This window comes from Sminthopsis crassicaudata, chromosome 3 (genome assembly GCF_048593235.1).
Source record: "Sminthopsis crassicaudata isolate SCR6 chromosome 3, ASM4859323v1, whole genome shotgun sequence".
Taxonomy (NCBI): Eukaryota; Metazoa; Chordata; class Mammalia; order Dasyuromorphia; family Dasyuridae; genus Sminthopsis; species Sminthopsis crassicaudata.
Genome location: NC_133619.1, coordinates 360,838 through 376,064, shown reverse-complemented (window position 1 = coordinate 376,064; position 15,227 = coordinate 360,838). Strand labels below are relative to the sequence as shown.

The 15,227-nt window shown below is 61.5% G+C and overlaps 2 protein-coding genes across 2 annotated transcripts; one reads left to right on the top strand and one right to left on the bottom strand.

Moving 5' to 3' along the window:
* The first annotated feature begins 1,408 nt into the window (after positions 1–1,408).
* On the top strand, positions 1,409–5,421 carry C1QBP (complement C1q binding protein). The gene is made up of 6 exons (XM_074297704.1): positions 1,409–1,706; positions 3,726–3,876; positions 4,119–4,209; positions 4,512–4,607; positions 4,769–4,891; positions 5,085–5,421. The coding sequence occupies exons 1-6, from the start codon at positions 1,502–1,504 to the stop codon at positions 5,232–5,234; spliced, it is 816 nt and encodes a 271-aa protein (XP_074153805.1). The 5' UTR covers positions 1,409–1,501; the 3' UTR covers positions 5,235–5,421.
* On the bottom strand, positions 5,319–15,223 carry RPAIN (RPA interacting protein). The gene is made up of 7 exons (XM_074297706.1): positions 14,806–15,223; positions 10,169–10,342; positions 9,844–9,904; positions 6,300–6,411; positions 6,152–6,215; positions 5,883–6,023; positions 5,319–5,543 (listed from the first exon to the last, which is right to left on the bottom strand). Exons 1-7 carry the CDS (start codon positions 14,881–14,883, stop codon positions 5,514–5,516), a joined length of 660 nt encoding a protein of 219 aa, XP_074153807.1. The 5' UTR covers positions 14,884–15,223; the 3' UTR covers positions 5,319–5,513.
* Positions 15,224–15,227: the final 4 nt, after the last annotated feature.

Below are 15,227 nucleotides of genomic sequence, written 5' to 3'. Positions count from 1 at the left end.
GGGGGGTTAAAGTCCAGATCCTTCATTGTTTCCTTCGCTTGGGGCCCCACTAGCTTTCTTAGAGCCTCTCTCTCCTTGGTTCTGAGAGCCTGAGCTCCCGCCTCCTCCTCTGCCTCTGAATCTCCCCACTCCAAAGGTTTGTGGCCGATGGGACGAATCTGTCTCAGCCCCGAGAGCCTCCGGGCGCTTGTCCTTCTGTCCCCGAGAGCTCCTCCTCAGGGGCCCACACTGAGCACTCTCCAGTCATGACCTCCCCAGGAAACCGGTCTTTGTTGTGCGGGCCCTCGTGGCCCCCTGCCCTGCCGCAGGAAGTTCCAGTTTGGGGAGGGCATCTGTCCCTCGGGGCCACCCTCCCCTCGGCCAGCTTTCCTAAAGCGCAGCGGGTTTGACTGTGCCCCCCCCACTTCTAGTAGAGTCCGGGGCTCCCTGGAAGCGCCTCCCTTTGGGGCTCAGAGCCCTACATCACCTGCCCTGGGCCCCTGCTCCATCTCCCAGGCCTGGGCACTGGGAAGCCCTTCCTCTGCCCCGTCTCCTGCCTCGAGTCCCAGCTAGAAGCCTTCGGAAGCCTTTCTTGGTCCTTAATCTTGTTCCAATCACCCCGCGCCTGTGGGATCTATGGGGGGGGGGGTGAAATCGGGGCGCGAGGGCCGCAGACACTCCCGGGATTCCCTCGGCTACCTCAGTTTCCTCACCTGTAACGAGGGCCACGGCGCTGCCCGGCGTGCGTGGGAGGACACGTCCCCGGGTATTTCTGCTGCTTTATTACTTTTACCCAGCGAGCTCGCCGGGAGTCGCGTGCAGCTTTTGTTTTTACATCCAAATCCTCTCCCTCCCCCCTTCCCTTCCTTGCTGAGAGCCAAAGGACGAACCGCGGCCCCTAAGGCTGCTCTGGGCACCGGGGCGAGCGGGTCCCGCCTCGGCCCGCCGGGAAACAAAGTAGCCTCGGGCGGGACACAAAGTAGCCTCGGGCACGGGAAAGGCTGGGATACAAAGTAACCTCGGAGCAGCTGGGAAACAACGTAACCCGGGCGCTCGCTCTCAGGGGCAGAGCCGGCGAGGGAGGGCGGGCGGGCGGGCGCGGAAAGGAAACCGTCCGAAGCGGGGCCGGCCTCCTCCGGAGGAGGCTCGCAGAAAAGCACCCCTGAAGCGCTAGCAGAAAACGGGCGGGGGAAGCGCAGGAGGGAAGTACACCAGCTCTGCGCATGCGTGGCTGCGCGGGGCCGGGAAGACCCGGGAACCCCGCTCCGCTCCTCCGCCCTCCGGGGAATTCCGGGCAATCCCCGTTTTAGAGCCGGAAGTGACTTCATCGGTAACGTCCAATCATTGCGCGGGCCCCTTCCGCGCAAGCGCAGGACGCTCTGACCCTCCGAGGGGACGCAGGAAGTTCCGAGGCGGGGCGACCTCGTGCCCTTCCGGCCCGGACATTTCCCAAAGTGCCTCGCGCCCTCCGCTGTCTTTCCGGTCTTCTTCGTCGCTCCCACCCCCTCCGCGTGTCTCGGTCATGGCCCCGCTGTTGCTTCCCCTGCTGCTGCGCCCCGCGGCTCGGGCCCTGCGCCCCGCCGTGACCGCCGCCACCCGCGCCTTCGGAGGCCTCCTGGGGGGAGGAATCCACGGCCAGCCGGGGCCCGTGCGCCCCAGCCTCCTGCAGCCGCTGCGCCGCGCGCCCGGCCTGTGCTCGTGCACGTGCGGCGGGCTCCACACCGAAGGTAAGCGTGCGCCCGGGGCGGAGGGGGCAGGCAACCCGGGGGGAGCCACGTGGCCCCGCCCCCTGCGAGTTCCAGCTCCTGCTCCGCGGGGGTTCTCGGCGCTTCCCGCAGTCCACCCCCTCCCCCGCTTCTCGCCCATCCCAGTCGGTCCACGGCGCACTCGGCCGGCTTCCGAGGCTTGGCTCCCTCGGGTGTTTGGACCCAGAGCACTGGAGCGGCCCGCCCCCGGGGCTTTCCTCGCGGCCCCTTCTGCCTTTGGGATTGGGGGGCGGCACGAAGGCGACAGAAAGGAGACTGAGCCCCTTTCGTAAATGGACTCTGGCAGCGAAACGTTGGGGAAACCCCTCCTGGGGGCCGCTTTCCCCTGCGCATCCCGATACATTGTTATGTTCGCAGTTTGTTTTGTTACACTGTGACCGCGCGCGTGCATGCGCGCGCGCGTGAGAGAGAGAACTTCAGCATGCAGAAGTCAGGGATTCCCACTGAATAAGAAAAATGGTAAAGACTCCTGCCCTGCCCCCCCCAAGAGACCGAGGGGCACCTTTCTGGAAGGCGGATCCCCCCATGGGGTAAAGAACAGGGGAGGGAGGGAGGAAGAAGCCTATTCCTTAAGGGCCCCTCTCCAGGTGCAGAGGGACTTTTGTCCGGGGGCACCCGTGCATTAGGGCTGAGCCCCCTGACCAACCAAAGTCTGCCTTTCCCCCTCTCTTAAATGAGGCCGCCAGCTGCTCTCCTCCCCCCTTGTGATGTGGATGACTTTATAAAAGCCTCCCTCCCCAGACTGGGACCCAAAGGAAATGGGTCACATGGCAAAACAGCCAATAATGGTCCTGGTCCGGGTCCTCAGTGTTAACAGTTAAAAAAAAACTGGCTATGTCCTCTGCTGCTCCCCCTCCCCCCCAGCATTAGTGCAGAGAGAGAAATCCTTTTGACCTGCGATATGGGTCTTTGCAGCTCCCCTCTATCTGCACTGGACCCAGATTGCACAAAGGGACTTGTAGCGTGCTCTCCTGGCAGTTACAATTACTAGTCTGTCCTAGACCCACCAGAGCACCTTTGACTACTGACCTCTGCAGTGTGAACTCTACCCGGCTCGCCTCCTCCGAGGCCTTCTAAGGTCTCTGGCCACAATCTCTTGAATCTATAGCTTAATAACCGGTAGTGCGCTCAAGAACAGCCACGTGTAATCTTAAAAGCCTTTATTATACCTACTCACATCATGCCCTGACTGATGCCCTGACTTGTTGGTTCCCGAGTGAACACCTGGTCAGAAGACCCATGTGTTCACTACCAAAATCCTTACCTCTTTTGGCTACCCATCTTGGCTTGGCCACCCAGGCTGGGGAGCCAAGGTGAAGAACGCCAGGTTAAAGAGAGCGCTTGCTGCCTGCAGTGGGCTTACATAGGGCCTGTGAGGTCACACACACAGCCAATCAGCGAGAGAGTCACCCATTACGAAGCTATCTCATCATGGACAGGATCCCACCTACAAAGCAGTCCTAATATCCACAGAAATTACTTCTGGACCACTCAATCTCCCGATGCACTGTGTCCGCCCATTTAAAGGGCCCTTACAGGGACTGATTTCAGTCTATTTCCCACAATTCCTTTCACTGTCTGCCTTGGGGGGTCCCCCCCCTCATCACGCCATAACAGCTGCCTCACACCTGTGTCCCTCTGGGTGCCCCCATCTCATGGGACGCCCCTCCAGCCCAGGGACTTTTTCATCTTGTCCCTGATTTGGGTGTTTGGGTCAGGAAGGAGTCTTTGGGGACCTCTGCTCCTCGTCTGCCACTTGATCCTGGCTGCCTTAGGTCCCGATTCATCTTCACAGCTGCTGTGAAGGGGGAACCCAGCCCCCTGTGTTAGAGGGGGAGGGGACCTGGCATCCCTGATGCAAAATTTTGTAGGGTGGTCCCAGGCCCCCGGGTGAGTTTTTAGGCAAGGCTGGCGGGGCGCCCCCCCACCCCAGGCCCATGAGAGTTCTGAAAGGAGCGTGCCCCCATATTGGTGTTTCAGGGGACAAGGCCTTTGCGGAATTCCTGACGGATGAGATCAAAGAGGAGAGGAAGATCCAGAAGCACAAATCCCTCCCCAAGATGTCGGGGGATTGGGAACTGGCTGTGCAAGGCACAGAAGCCAAGCTGACCCGGAAATTAGCTGGCGAGAAGTGAGTCGGGCTGCTGGGGACCAGGGAGGGGCTGGGCCGGGACCTTGCTGTTTCTCAGATGGTTCTCTAGGGGTGTCTCTGAGGGGAGTTACGGAGAAAAGTGGCCAAAGAGGAACTCCTAGAAGCACGACAGCCCTGGGGGTGGGAGTGGGGCCCTAGAGGTCCTTCATGCAGCCGCATCCCTTCTGACCTCACCTTCCCCCCCCCCCCCCCACTCCCTTGTTCTCCTTTTCCTGCTCCAGGATCACAGTCACCTTCAACATTAACAACAGTATCCCACCCACATTTGATGACGAACCATCAGAGGGGCAGAAAGGCCAAGAAGAACAAGAGGTGAGCTCTGCCTGGAGCTCCAGGCATAGGCCTTAAGGGGCCGTGGGAGCCGCACGCTGGGCAGAGGTGGGCTGGGAGCAGAGCTCCCCAAAATGGAGCCATGTAGCTTAGTTGGGAAAAGAGGCCCCCAGCTTCTGAAACATCGGTGGGCTTCCTGGAGGTGGCTGAGCCCCAGTCCGGGGGAACATACTTCCAGGGATCCACGGTGTGGGCAGGAGATGGGGAGCCCTATTGGAAGTTATGCTTTGGAGGGGCCGGGACCTTGCTCTCTAAAACCCTGGCTGGCTTTTCTTTGGGTGCAGCCTGAACTTACGTCAACCCCGAACTTTGTGGTGGAAGTTGTGAAGAACGATACCCAGAAGGCGCTTGTGTTGGACTGCCACTATCCCGAGGACGAGGTAGTGGCCGTGGGCACCTCTGCGGGCTATAGGGTGGGAGGGAAACACTGCAGTCACCAGGGGCCGGCTGGCGATACTGGCCCCATGTCATGGTGGGGAAGGCGAGGCTCAGAGGTCAGTGAATTGACGGCTCAGGTCTCGTTCTGTTCTGCACACATTAGGTCGGACAGGAAGAGGAGGAGGAGAGTGACATTTTCTCCATCCGGGAGGTTAGCTTTCAGCCCACCAGCGAATCGGACTGGAAGGACACAAACTACACACTGAACACGGACTCCCTGGACTGGGTAGGTGGCTCCTCCTTGGGAAAGCCCTTGGCGTCACGTCCCCCGGTATCTTTCTGTTTAGATCTGAGCCCCCCGGCTGAGAACATGGGCCAAGGCAGGGAGGTTCTGCTCCAGGTCCCAAGCTCAGTGTGTGCAGAGTCGGGCCGTGACCCCTTGCAGAAGGAGCCGCGGGCCAACAGTTCTCTCCTTCCAGGCCCTGTACGACCACTTGATGGACTTCCTGGCTGACCGAGGGGTGGACAATACATTTGCGGACGAACTGATCGAGCTCAGCACGGCTTTAGAACACCAGGAATACATCAACTTCCTGGAGGATCTGAAAGGGTTTGTCAAGTGTCAGTAGGGAAAGCCTACTGCGGACCCAGAGAGAACAGTTCCCCAGAAGCTTATCATGGAGAAAGTTTGGTAAAATATTGTCAGACATAAATTATGTTTCCTAACCCACTTTTATTTCCTTGCTCTGCTGGCATTTTCGTACATCCCCACAAAATGAGAAATAAAACCGCTGGGACCCTCCTGTGGCCACTTCAGCCCAGCTCCTCAGCGCCCTCCCCACACCTAGGAATAAACCAATGAGTAGCATTGTCCACAGAACCGCGCCCTTGGCTCGGGAGAAAGGCAGTCAGAGCAGCACGGTCAGAGTATCGCAAGCCTGTCCACGAAGAAGAATCTGGGGTTAGAAGGGCCTGCGGCTGGCCCTGCACCTAGACTGGGGGAGAGTGGGAGGGGGGAGCGCCTAGCCTGCCTATCTAGTCAGCATCATCCAGGGGTGCCGCCCTGTCCTAAGAAACCTCCCTGATTTAGGGGGTGGGGGAGACTCAAGGCCTCAACCTGAGGTCCTGACGCTCAGAACTTGTCAGTGTGGGTCAGCTGGTGGTCCACTACAAACTCCAGCTCTAGGCTGTCCTGGCCTTGCTTCCCTTTGGGTTCATCTCACAATGAAGGGATCAGGGTCAGAGGGCTCCCCGGAAGGCACATTTAGGGTGCGTACCGCACAGCTCAGGAAGAGATTGGCACTTTCTTCTGTTCCACTGGTGACAGAAAACTCAGGCCTGTGGGCACATGTCTCGCTGTGTCTGTTCACACTTTCCTCTAAGAGGGCTCGGAAGGTCTGCTCTGTCAGTTCTGGAGCCTGAGAAGGAAGTGGTCAAGAAAGCCCTCCCTCCCGCAGAGATCCCTTGCCGTGGGGGAGAGGGGACTTTTAGGTACTGACCCACAATCTCTCCAACCCTCACTAGTGACTTGGAGGGAGAGGCTCACCTGGGAGAAGAGGTGGAGACCACACTGACACAGGACCCTGCCTCTCACCACACTCAGATTGTGCCTGGAAACAGAGCCACTTTCAGAAGCCTTGCAGCCGCTTAAGGGCCAGGCCCAAGCCTGCTGCCCTCCCCAGGCAAGCTCTTACCTGGAACACACGGGGCAGATGACCCCATCCGCCTGAAGCCCCTCCAGCAGGGCCCAGAGACACGTGTCATCAAACTGCAGACCCCTCTCATACTCCTCAATGAAGGCCTGTTCTGCAAGGGAAGGGAAAGCTCCGACACTGTCCTGGTCACAGAAAGCTTTCTGTGCTGATGGTTAAGGGGGGAATGCAGAAGCGCAAAACGCCAACCAGGCACAAGGCGTGGAGCCTAAATTATTAATTTGGAGACAACTGAAATGTTAAAAATAATCAAATTCAACTAATTAGCTGTATTTGGTGTTCGGCATTAAGACAACTTGGTTTTTTAGGTTTTCTGACAGCCACTGAAGCCAGCTAGTTCTTCTGTCATAAATCACATGACAGAACGTTCTTAATAGTATTTTACTGGTCTGAAAAGGTTGATTTTCCTGTAATTGAGTTCTTGCCAAGAGAAAGGCTATTGCCATCACCAAGAACAGTGCCAATACCGGGCTCTGTACGAGGCCATGGCAATGTAGTCTCAAGGATAGCAAAGTGGATCACATCTAACTGTATGGGAGTTTTTATAGAATGGGATCGTGTCCCTAGTCGACCTCCCCAAACGGCTTGTCTGATCACCGAAATGCTCCTGACACATGAAGTAGGGCCAGGAACCTTGGCCAGTGTCTTTGCCTTGCTGATTTGTGGGGATGAACAGGTAGAAAGTTCCACTTCACAAGGCAGCTGCGGGGAAAGGAGGCTGCCAAGAGGCTGGGGAGAGACCCTGCAAAACCATGTCATCCTGGGGGCAGGAGAGGATGGGACGGGAGGACGACTAGAACCGGGAAGTGGAACAATTGTAACAGCAAGGCAGGTGGAGCAGGTGAACAGAGTCAGTTGAGAAGACTACTTGAAGGGATGGAAGGGAAAGGCTGAAGGCAGCCACTTTAAAGGCAGTCCAGGGGCTTCTCTAAGGTGGGACTGAGATCACTTGGCCATCCCAGAAGCCCCAAGCCAAGCAGCAGGGCAGCACAGGGATTTATTTGGCATTTGAACCACCCTGGCTGGCTGGATAAGTCACGGCAAGTCCGGTTCCGTGCATCATACTAGATGATCTGCATTAGGGAAAGGGACTGTTTCCTGGACCCCTAACACTGCTACAGATGAGCAAGCCAACATCCTGCTGGCCCAGGCCTGGCTAGAGAGGAAACCACAGCAGAAACTTCCCAAGGTCTCCCGCCCGAGGCATTTGTCAGGACGTCCCATGCCAAACCCAGAAGAGCATCATTGCTAGCGAGGACACAGACTTTGAGTGCAAGATGAGACTAGGAAGGCCACACAGCAAACACCCAAGACCCAAATGAAAATGTCCTTCAAAACCCGAACCGTGGATGTTGGCAGCTAGTGAACTCGGCCAGAACTGAGGAAAACAGCCCAGAGTGCTTCTGGCAAACTGAACCAGACAAACTCATCAGAACACTTTAGTGGGATAGGGTGCCCCCAAATCCTTCTCATATACCCCACTGTCAGATCATATCCTACATCTTGAGCGGGGGGCTTGCTGGATCTCCAATCCTCTCACAGGAACCTGGCTAAGCACTGTATCCGTCAGAATGCCAAAGGCTGTTTATCCTGATTCTGCTCATTTCTGTATCTGTGAGTGAGTGTGTGGGAGTGTGTGTAGGCCCGTTTCCCCACAATTCTTCAGCATTAGCCATTCTCCTTTACTGCTTGCTTTCATTTACATCCCTCTGAGTGAGCGGGGGCATTTCTTCACGTGGCTGCTCGAAGCGTGGGTCTCTTCTCTCAAGAACTGCTTGTTCCTCTCCTTTGACTACTTATCAGTTAGGGACTCTGAGGAGTGTCAGCTTGTGAAGCGGGTTAGTGAGATCATCCCGTGGGAGCTCAAGCACAAAAAACAAAGGAAAAGATGGAGAAAACCCTGCTTTCTGCACCCAGGGCTGTTGGAGCCTAATCACTCTTCACTGCCCAAATGGGGCAAAGGTGGGTCTAAGAGCAGATTCTTGCAGCAGGATACACCCGGTGTGAAGCAGACCTGGACACGAGAGAGCGAGGAAGAGCATGGAAAGCTGTCATCTGGAGCCAAGTGACCGAAGGCATGGGTCAGAGGCTTCGGCAAAGCGCCGGTCCACGACAGATGACTTCTATCTCTCACAGTGACCTGAGAGATGGAGTAAAAACAAGCTCACCTGGGCTTGCTCAATGGCTCTCGTACCAAGGTACTCCCAGCCGCACCCCCAGATCACTCAGGACTTCTTGGATGAAGGAACAAGGAAACAAATCTGCCTCTTGACACCCTTCCCCCCCGCCCATGAAGGGCAAAAAGGGGAAGAGAACTCTCCTCAAAGGTGCTTATCACCATCCAGCTCTCGGTGCAGGTCAAAGAAGAATGGCTTCCCAGGGATCCAGAGATGTTCCTGTGTGCTGACGGCCCTGGGAGGGTTGCACGAAGCTCCAAGGTATTATAGAACCTGGAAGAGATCCGGAGTTGCTTGAAGGAGTTCAGATTTTCCATCCACACAAGGAAGACCAAATGGATCAAGAGTGGCTATGGAACAAGTTTCATCCTGCACTTGAAGGGCATCCTAAGGAGCTGGACTGCACCATCACATGCACTTCTGGGACCATGAGCTGGGTTCAGGTTTGAAGAAGAAAACAGGCTGGATCCCACTAAGACACTGCCCACACCCTTTGCTGCCTGGACCTTTTCCTACATCAAAGGTCCACAGGGCAAGAACAGAAGATGAGCATTACACAGAACGGCAGAGGGTGTATGTGTGTGTGTGTGTGTATGTGTGTGTGTGTGTGTGTGTGTGTGTGTGTATTCTTCCCCCCCCCCCCCGCCCCGTTCTTACACACACAGACACAGAAAGGGGAGATTCATAAAAACACAGGACAGTTAGGAGAGTGCCAAGGACGGTGCTCCTTGAAGTCACACCCCATCCCACAGCTGGCCCGAGGGCTGTGAGGGAATCCTAGAACACGTGGACGAGCACGGGTGAAGCATCCGAGTCTGCCAAACGCTGGATGTCCGTATTCTTCTTAATACTGGGATGGAATCTCATTAGAGAGCTGTTCGCCAGTCCTACAGGGTGGCAGCCACTGTTATCCCCACTTTATAGATGAGGAAACTGAAGGGGCTTGCCCAGGGTCACAAGATCTGAACCCAAGGTTTCCTGGCTCTGGCCCTTTGAAAAGCCCCCGCATATAGGATGGTGGTACAAAGTCTGCTCCGCCCCCAGACAACACATGGATGTGGGGTAACTTCTAGCCCCAGACTCAGTTTCCTCATTTGTAATCCACATTTATCACTCCAGGGAGAGTCTGGCCACAGATTCTCAGAGAGGAGGGATCTGCCCAAGACTGCCGGCCAGGTCTGTCCTAGGACCCAAGGCTCATGAAGCCTAGGCTGGTGACGGAAGAACACTGAGGCACGGGGGGAGCTGTGGGCACACAGGGCAGGTCTGTGGCTAGCTCGTCTCCAGGGAGGCTGAGCATCCAAAGCCCCCCTCCCCCCCGTTCTCCCCTCTCCGCCGCTTCCAGTTACCTTGACTCATCAGCTCCTGCTGAATTTCTTCCAAGACCTCGAGTTCCGCGGGATCCGCCACCTACAGAGCAGAGGAAGCCCCTGGGTTGGTACTGTTCTCCAAAGGCTCCCCACCCGCAGCCTAGCGCGTGGTTACGGCTCTTGGGCTTCCACCCTGGAGGGAGCGGGAGGGAGGGAGAAGCCTCAGGACAGCCTTTTCCCAGCCCCTGCTGCCCCAAAGAAAGGCACCTGAGCTCCGGGCCCTCAGCCCTGGAAAGCAGCCCAAATCTCCCGAAGGCCGGGAGATGCCCTCGCTCCCCTCGCTCCCCAACACGGCCAGACAGACCTGTGCAAAACTCTCGCTGCGCCTCTGGGCCTCCAGGCTCCCGTGTGCGGACCGCAGAGCCAGCCACTCTGTCTCCATCACCTCCTGGGCCATGAGGCCACAGTGGACCCCTCCCACTCGGCGATACTTGTCCAGGAGCCGGGCCCGGCTGCTCTTCATTCTCTGAAGGCATCGCTGGCAGGAAAGAGAGGGATGAGCTTAAAATCGGAAACCGTTGCCGAGTGGTGGCCCCGAGCCCCCAAAGTGGGAGAACCAAGGGGAACTGTGGGAAGGGGCCAGATGGCCTGGCCTCCGGGGGAGGAGGCAGAGATAACCCTTCCCATACAACGCTCCTTCCAGGGAGCTGGTTTGTCCTTCACGGAAGGACATTTGTAAGAGTGGGGCACAGAGACCGGGAGGAGGAAGGGCTCTGACCAGGGACGATAAAGATAAAGCATCTTTCGAAAATAAAACTCAGAATACACTTAGATTGAAGGAGAAAGGAAACAGTGAGAAGGAAGCAAAGGAAAAGAGTTCTTTGGAGATATTTACTTAGGCGTAGGAAAAACAAAAGTCTCCAAAGAAGGTGAACAAATAGAAAACTAAACTCATTTACGACAAACCAACTAACAATTGGATTAAATCCAAAGACACAAGGCAAGGGAGTGGGCTAACCGAGCGGCACAGCCTGGAAAAGGAAAAAAGGAGGCAGGAGGAAGAGGCCCGTCCAAGAACCCCAAGTCCCTAAACGGGGGAGCTGCCCAAGACCTGTGCGCCTCCCGACCACATGGGGGGGCTGTCCTAACTTCATGATCCAAAGGGGGGGCGAACTCCTACAGCCCAGCCATGGCTGCTCCCAGAGTGCCCAGGAGGAGGGGGGGGAATGAGCTACATGTGGAATCACAGTCAAAGGTGGTCAAGCCTCTCTACTCCCTAAAAGCCAAAACACAGTCCGGTCTGACCCCGGCCGGCTCCGGTCAGTCAGCCCCCCTCCACATCCCTCCCCGGTCAGTCTGCCCCCCCACACTCCCCCTCCCCGGTCAGTCTGCCCCCCCACACTCCCCCTCCCCGGTCAGTCTGCCCCCCCACACACCCCCCCTCCCCGGTCAGTCAGCCCCCCTCCACATCCCTCCCCGGTCAGTCTGCCCCCCCACACTCCCCCTCCCCGGTCAGTCTGCCCCCCCACACACACCCCCTCCCCGGTCAGTCTGCCCCCCCCTCCACACCCCTCCCCGGTCAGTCTGCCCCCCCCCTCCACATCCCTCCCCGGTCAGTCTGCCCCCCCCACACTCCCCCTCCCCGGTCAGTCTGCCCCCCCACACTCCCCCTCCCCGGTCAGTCTGCCCCCCCCTCCACACCCCCCCCCCGTCAGTCTGCCCCCCCCCTCCACATCCCTCCCCGGTCAGTCTGCCCCCCCACACACACCCCCTCCCCGGTCAGTCTGCCCCCCCACACCCCCCCTCCCCAGTCAGTCTGCCCCCCCCTCCACATCCCCCCCCGGTCAGTCTGCCCCCCCACACACCCCCCCTCCCCGGTCAGTCTGCCCCCCCCCTCCACATCCCTCCCCCGTCAGTCTGCCCCCCCACACACCCCCCCTCCCCGGTCAGTCTGCCCCCCCACACCCCCCCTCCCCAGTCAGTCTGCCCCCCCCCTCCACATCCCTCCCCGGTCAGTCTGCCCCCCCACACACCCCCCCTCCCCGGTCAGTCTGCCCCCCCCTCCACACACCCCCCCCCCCGGTCAGTCTGCCCCCACACACACCCCCTCCCCGGTCAGTCTGCCCCCCCCTCCACACACCCCCCCCCCGGTCAGTCTGCCCCCCCCACACCCCCCCCTCCCCGGTCACTCTGCCCCCCCACACCCCCCCCGTCAGTCTGCCCCCCCCTCCACATCCCTCCCCCCGGTCAGTCTGCCCCCCCACATCCCTCCCCCCGGTCAGTCTGCCCCCCCACACCCCCCCTCCCCGGTCAGTCTGCCCCCCCTCCACACCCCTCCCCGGTCAGTCTGCCCCCCCACACCCCCCCCCGTCAGTCTGCCCCCCCCTGGTCAGTCTGCCCCCCCACACCCCCCCCTCCCCGGTCAGTCTGCCCCCCCACACACCCCCTCCCCGGTCAGTCTGCCCCCCCTCCACACACCCCCCCTCCCCGGTCAGTCTGCCCCCCCCCCACACCCCTCCCCGGTCAGTCTGCCCCTCCACACCCCCCCCTCCCCGGTCAGTCTGCCCCCCCACACCCCCCCTCCCCGGTCAGTCTGCCCCCCCACACCCCCCCTCCCCGGTCAGTCTGCCCCCCCCCTCCCCGGTCAGTCTGCCCCCCCCCACACCCCCTCCCCAGTCAGTCTGCCCCCCCACACACACCCCCCCCCGTCAGTCTGCCCCCCCCCACACCCCCCCTCCCCAGTCAGTCTGCCCCCCCCTCCACATCCCTCCCCCCGGTCAGTCTGCCCCCCCACATCCCTCCCCCCGGTCAGTCTGCCCCCCCACACCCCCCCTCCCCGGTCAGTCTGCCCCCCCTCCACACCCCTCCCCGGTCAGTCTGCCCCCCCACACACCCCCCCTCCCCGGTCAGTCTGCCCCCCCACACACCCCCCCCCTCCCCGGTCAGTCTGCCCCCCCACACCCCCCCCTCCCCGGTCAGTCTGCCCCCCCACACACCCCCCCTCCCCGGTCAGTCTGCCCCCCCCTCCACATCCCTCCCCGGTCAGTCTGCCCCCCCACACCCCCCCCTCCCCGGTCAGTCTGCCCCCCCACACCCCCCCTCCCCGGTCAGTCTGCCCCCCCACACACCCCTCCCCGGTCAGTCTGCCCCCCCACACCCCCCCTCCCCGGTCAGTCTGCCCCCCCCTCCACATCCCTCCCCGGTCAGTCTGCCCCCCCCTCCACATCCCTCCCCGGTCAGTCTGCCCCCCCCTCCACATCCCTCCCCGGTCAGTCTGCCCCCCCACACCCCTCCCCGGTCAGTCTGCCCCCCCACACCCCCCCCTCCCCGGTCAGTCTGCCCCCCCACACCCCCCCCTCCCCGGTCAGTCTGCCCCCCCACACCCCCCCCTCCCCGGTCAGTCTGCCCCCCCACACCCCCCCCTCCCTGGTCAGTCTGCCCCCCCACACCCCCCCTCCCCGGTCAGTCTGCCCCCCCACACCCCCCCTCCCCGGTCAGTCTGCCCCCCCACACACCCCCCTCCCCGGTCAGTCTGCCCCCCCACAAACCCCCCCCCTCCCCGGTCAGTCTGCCCCCCCCTCCACATCCCTCCCCGGTCAGTCTGCCCCCCCACACCCCCCCCTCCCCGGTCAGTCTGCCCCCCCTCCACATCCCTCCCCGGTCAGTCTGCCCCCCCACACACCCCCCCTCCCCGGTCAGTCTGCCCCCCCACACCCCCCCTCCCCGGTCAGTCTGCCCCCCCACACCCCCCCTCCCCGGTCAGTCTGCCCCCCCCTCCACATCCCTCCCCGGTCAGTCTGCCCCCCCCTCCACATCCCTCCCCGGTCAGTCTGCCCCCCCACACACCCCCCCTCCCCGGTCAGTCTGCCCCCCCACACACCCCCCCTCCCCGGTCAGTCTGCCCCCCCACACCCCCCCTCCCCGGTCAGTCTGCCCCCCCCTCCACATCCCTCCCCGGTCAGTCTGCCCCCCCACACCCCCCCCTCCCCGGTCAGTCTGCCCCCCCACACCCCCCTCCCCGGTCAGTCTGCCCCCCCACACACCCCCCCTCCCCGGTCAGTCTGCCCCCCCACACCCCCCCTCCCCGGTCAGTCTGCCCCCCCCTCCACATCCCTCCCCGGTCAGTCTGCCCCCCCACACACCCCCCCTCCCCGGTCAGTCTGCCCCCCCACACCCCCCCTCCCCGGTCAGTCTGCCCCCCCCTCCACATCCCTCCCCGGTCAGTCTGCCCCCCCACACCCCTCCCCGGTCAGTCTGCCCCCCCCTCCACATCCCTCCCCGGTCAGTCTGCCCCCCCACACACCCCCCCCTCCCCGGTCAGTCTGCCCCCCCACACCCCCCCTCCCCGGTCAGTCTGCCCCCCCCTCCACATCCCTCCCCGGTCAGTCTGCCCCCCCACACCCCCCCCTCCCCGGTCAGTCTGCCCCCCCACACCCCCCTCCCCGGTCAGTCTGCCCCCCCACACACCCCCCCTCCCCGGTCAGTCTGCCCCCCCACACCCCCCCCTCCCCGGTCAGTCTGCCCCCCCCTCCACATCCCTCCCCGGTCAGTCTGCCCCCCCCCACACCCCCCCTCCCCGGTCAGTCTGCCCCCCCACACCCCCCCTCCCCGGTCAGTCTGCCCCCCCCTCCACATCCCTCCCCGGTCAGTCTGCCCCCCCACACCCCTCCCCGGTCAGTCTGCCCCCCCCTCCACATCCCTCCCCGGTCAGTCTGCCCCCCCACACCCCCCCCCTCCCCGGTCAGTCTGCCCCCCCCTCCTCCCCCCCTCCCCGGTCAGTCTGCCCTCCTCCCCCCCTCCCCGCCCAGGCCAGCTGGGAGAGGTCCTGGGAGAGGTTCCCAACGGTTTTCCCAGGTTTAGACCCGCCACGGTTCCACCAACTACGCCTAAGTGCAGGGCGGTCCCAAGGAGCGGCGGCAGGAAGGGGCGGGGCTCGGGATGGGGAGAAAGGGGAGCAAGGGGCCTGACTGGAAGGGCAAAGTACCCGGGCCGAGGACTCACCTGCCGGTACGTCTCCTTCCAGACCGGGCCCCGAGGACGCTTGTGAAATGCGCGTCGTCCCTGCACCGTCTCCTCCATAAAGGCCCGGCTCCCTAGGAGCCCCGTAGGGAGCCCGAATCCGCCGCTTCCGCCTCCGGGCCTCCCTCCCCACCGATCATACCGGGATAGTCCTATCACGGACTGCGCGTGCGTAAATGGGTCCGGTGCATGCTGGGAACGGTGGTCCGCAACCTTTTCGCCCTTTTCCCCTCCCCCTCAGAGCCCCGTCCAGAGGGAGACCGAAACCAAAAGCGCGAAGGCTTCCTTCCATAGCAGGTTCTGCCTGTCCCGGCTCCATAAGGGCGACATCACGAGGATCCCCGGAAATAGACGCGGGGATCTTGGCGGACTGCAGGTTCTGAGAAGGTTCCGCAAATCCGGGA

What these genes read in the sequence shown, in the direction of transcription:
- C1QBP (XM_074297704.1), top strand. Translation starts at nt 1,502, where the DNA reads ATGGCCCCGCTGTTGCTTCCCCTGCTGCTGCGCCCCGCGGCTCGGGCC. An exon ending in CGGCGGGCTCCACACCGAAG is followed by an intron (nt 1,707 to 3,725) that starts GTAAGCGTGCGC and finishes TTGGTGTTTCAG; the next exon opens with GGGACAAGGCCTTTGCGGAA. An exon ending in ACACGGACTCCCTGGACTGG is followed by an intron (nt 4,892 to 5,084) that starts GTAGGTGGCTCC and finishes CTCTCCTTCCAG; the next exon opens with GCCCTGTACGACCACTTGAT.
- RPAIN (XM_074297706.1), bottom strand. Translation starts at nt 14,883, where the DNA reads ATGGAGGAGACGGTGCAGGGACGACGCGCATTTCACAAGCGTCCTCGG. An exon ending in ATCTGCCCCGTGTGTTCCAG is followed by an intron (nt 6,216 to 6,299) that starts GTAAGAGCTTGC and finishes CTCTGTTTCCAG; the next exon opens with GCACAATCTGAGTGTGGTGA. An exon ending in GTCTCCACCTCTTCTCCCAG is followed by an intron (nt 6,024 to 6,151) that starts GTGAGCCTCTCC and finishes CTTCCTTCTCAG; the next exon opens with GCTCCAGAACTGACAGAGCA.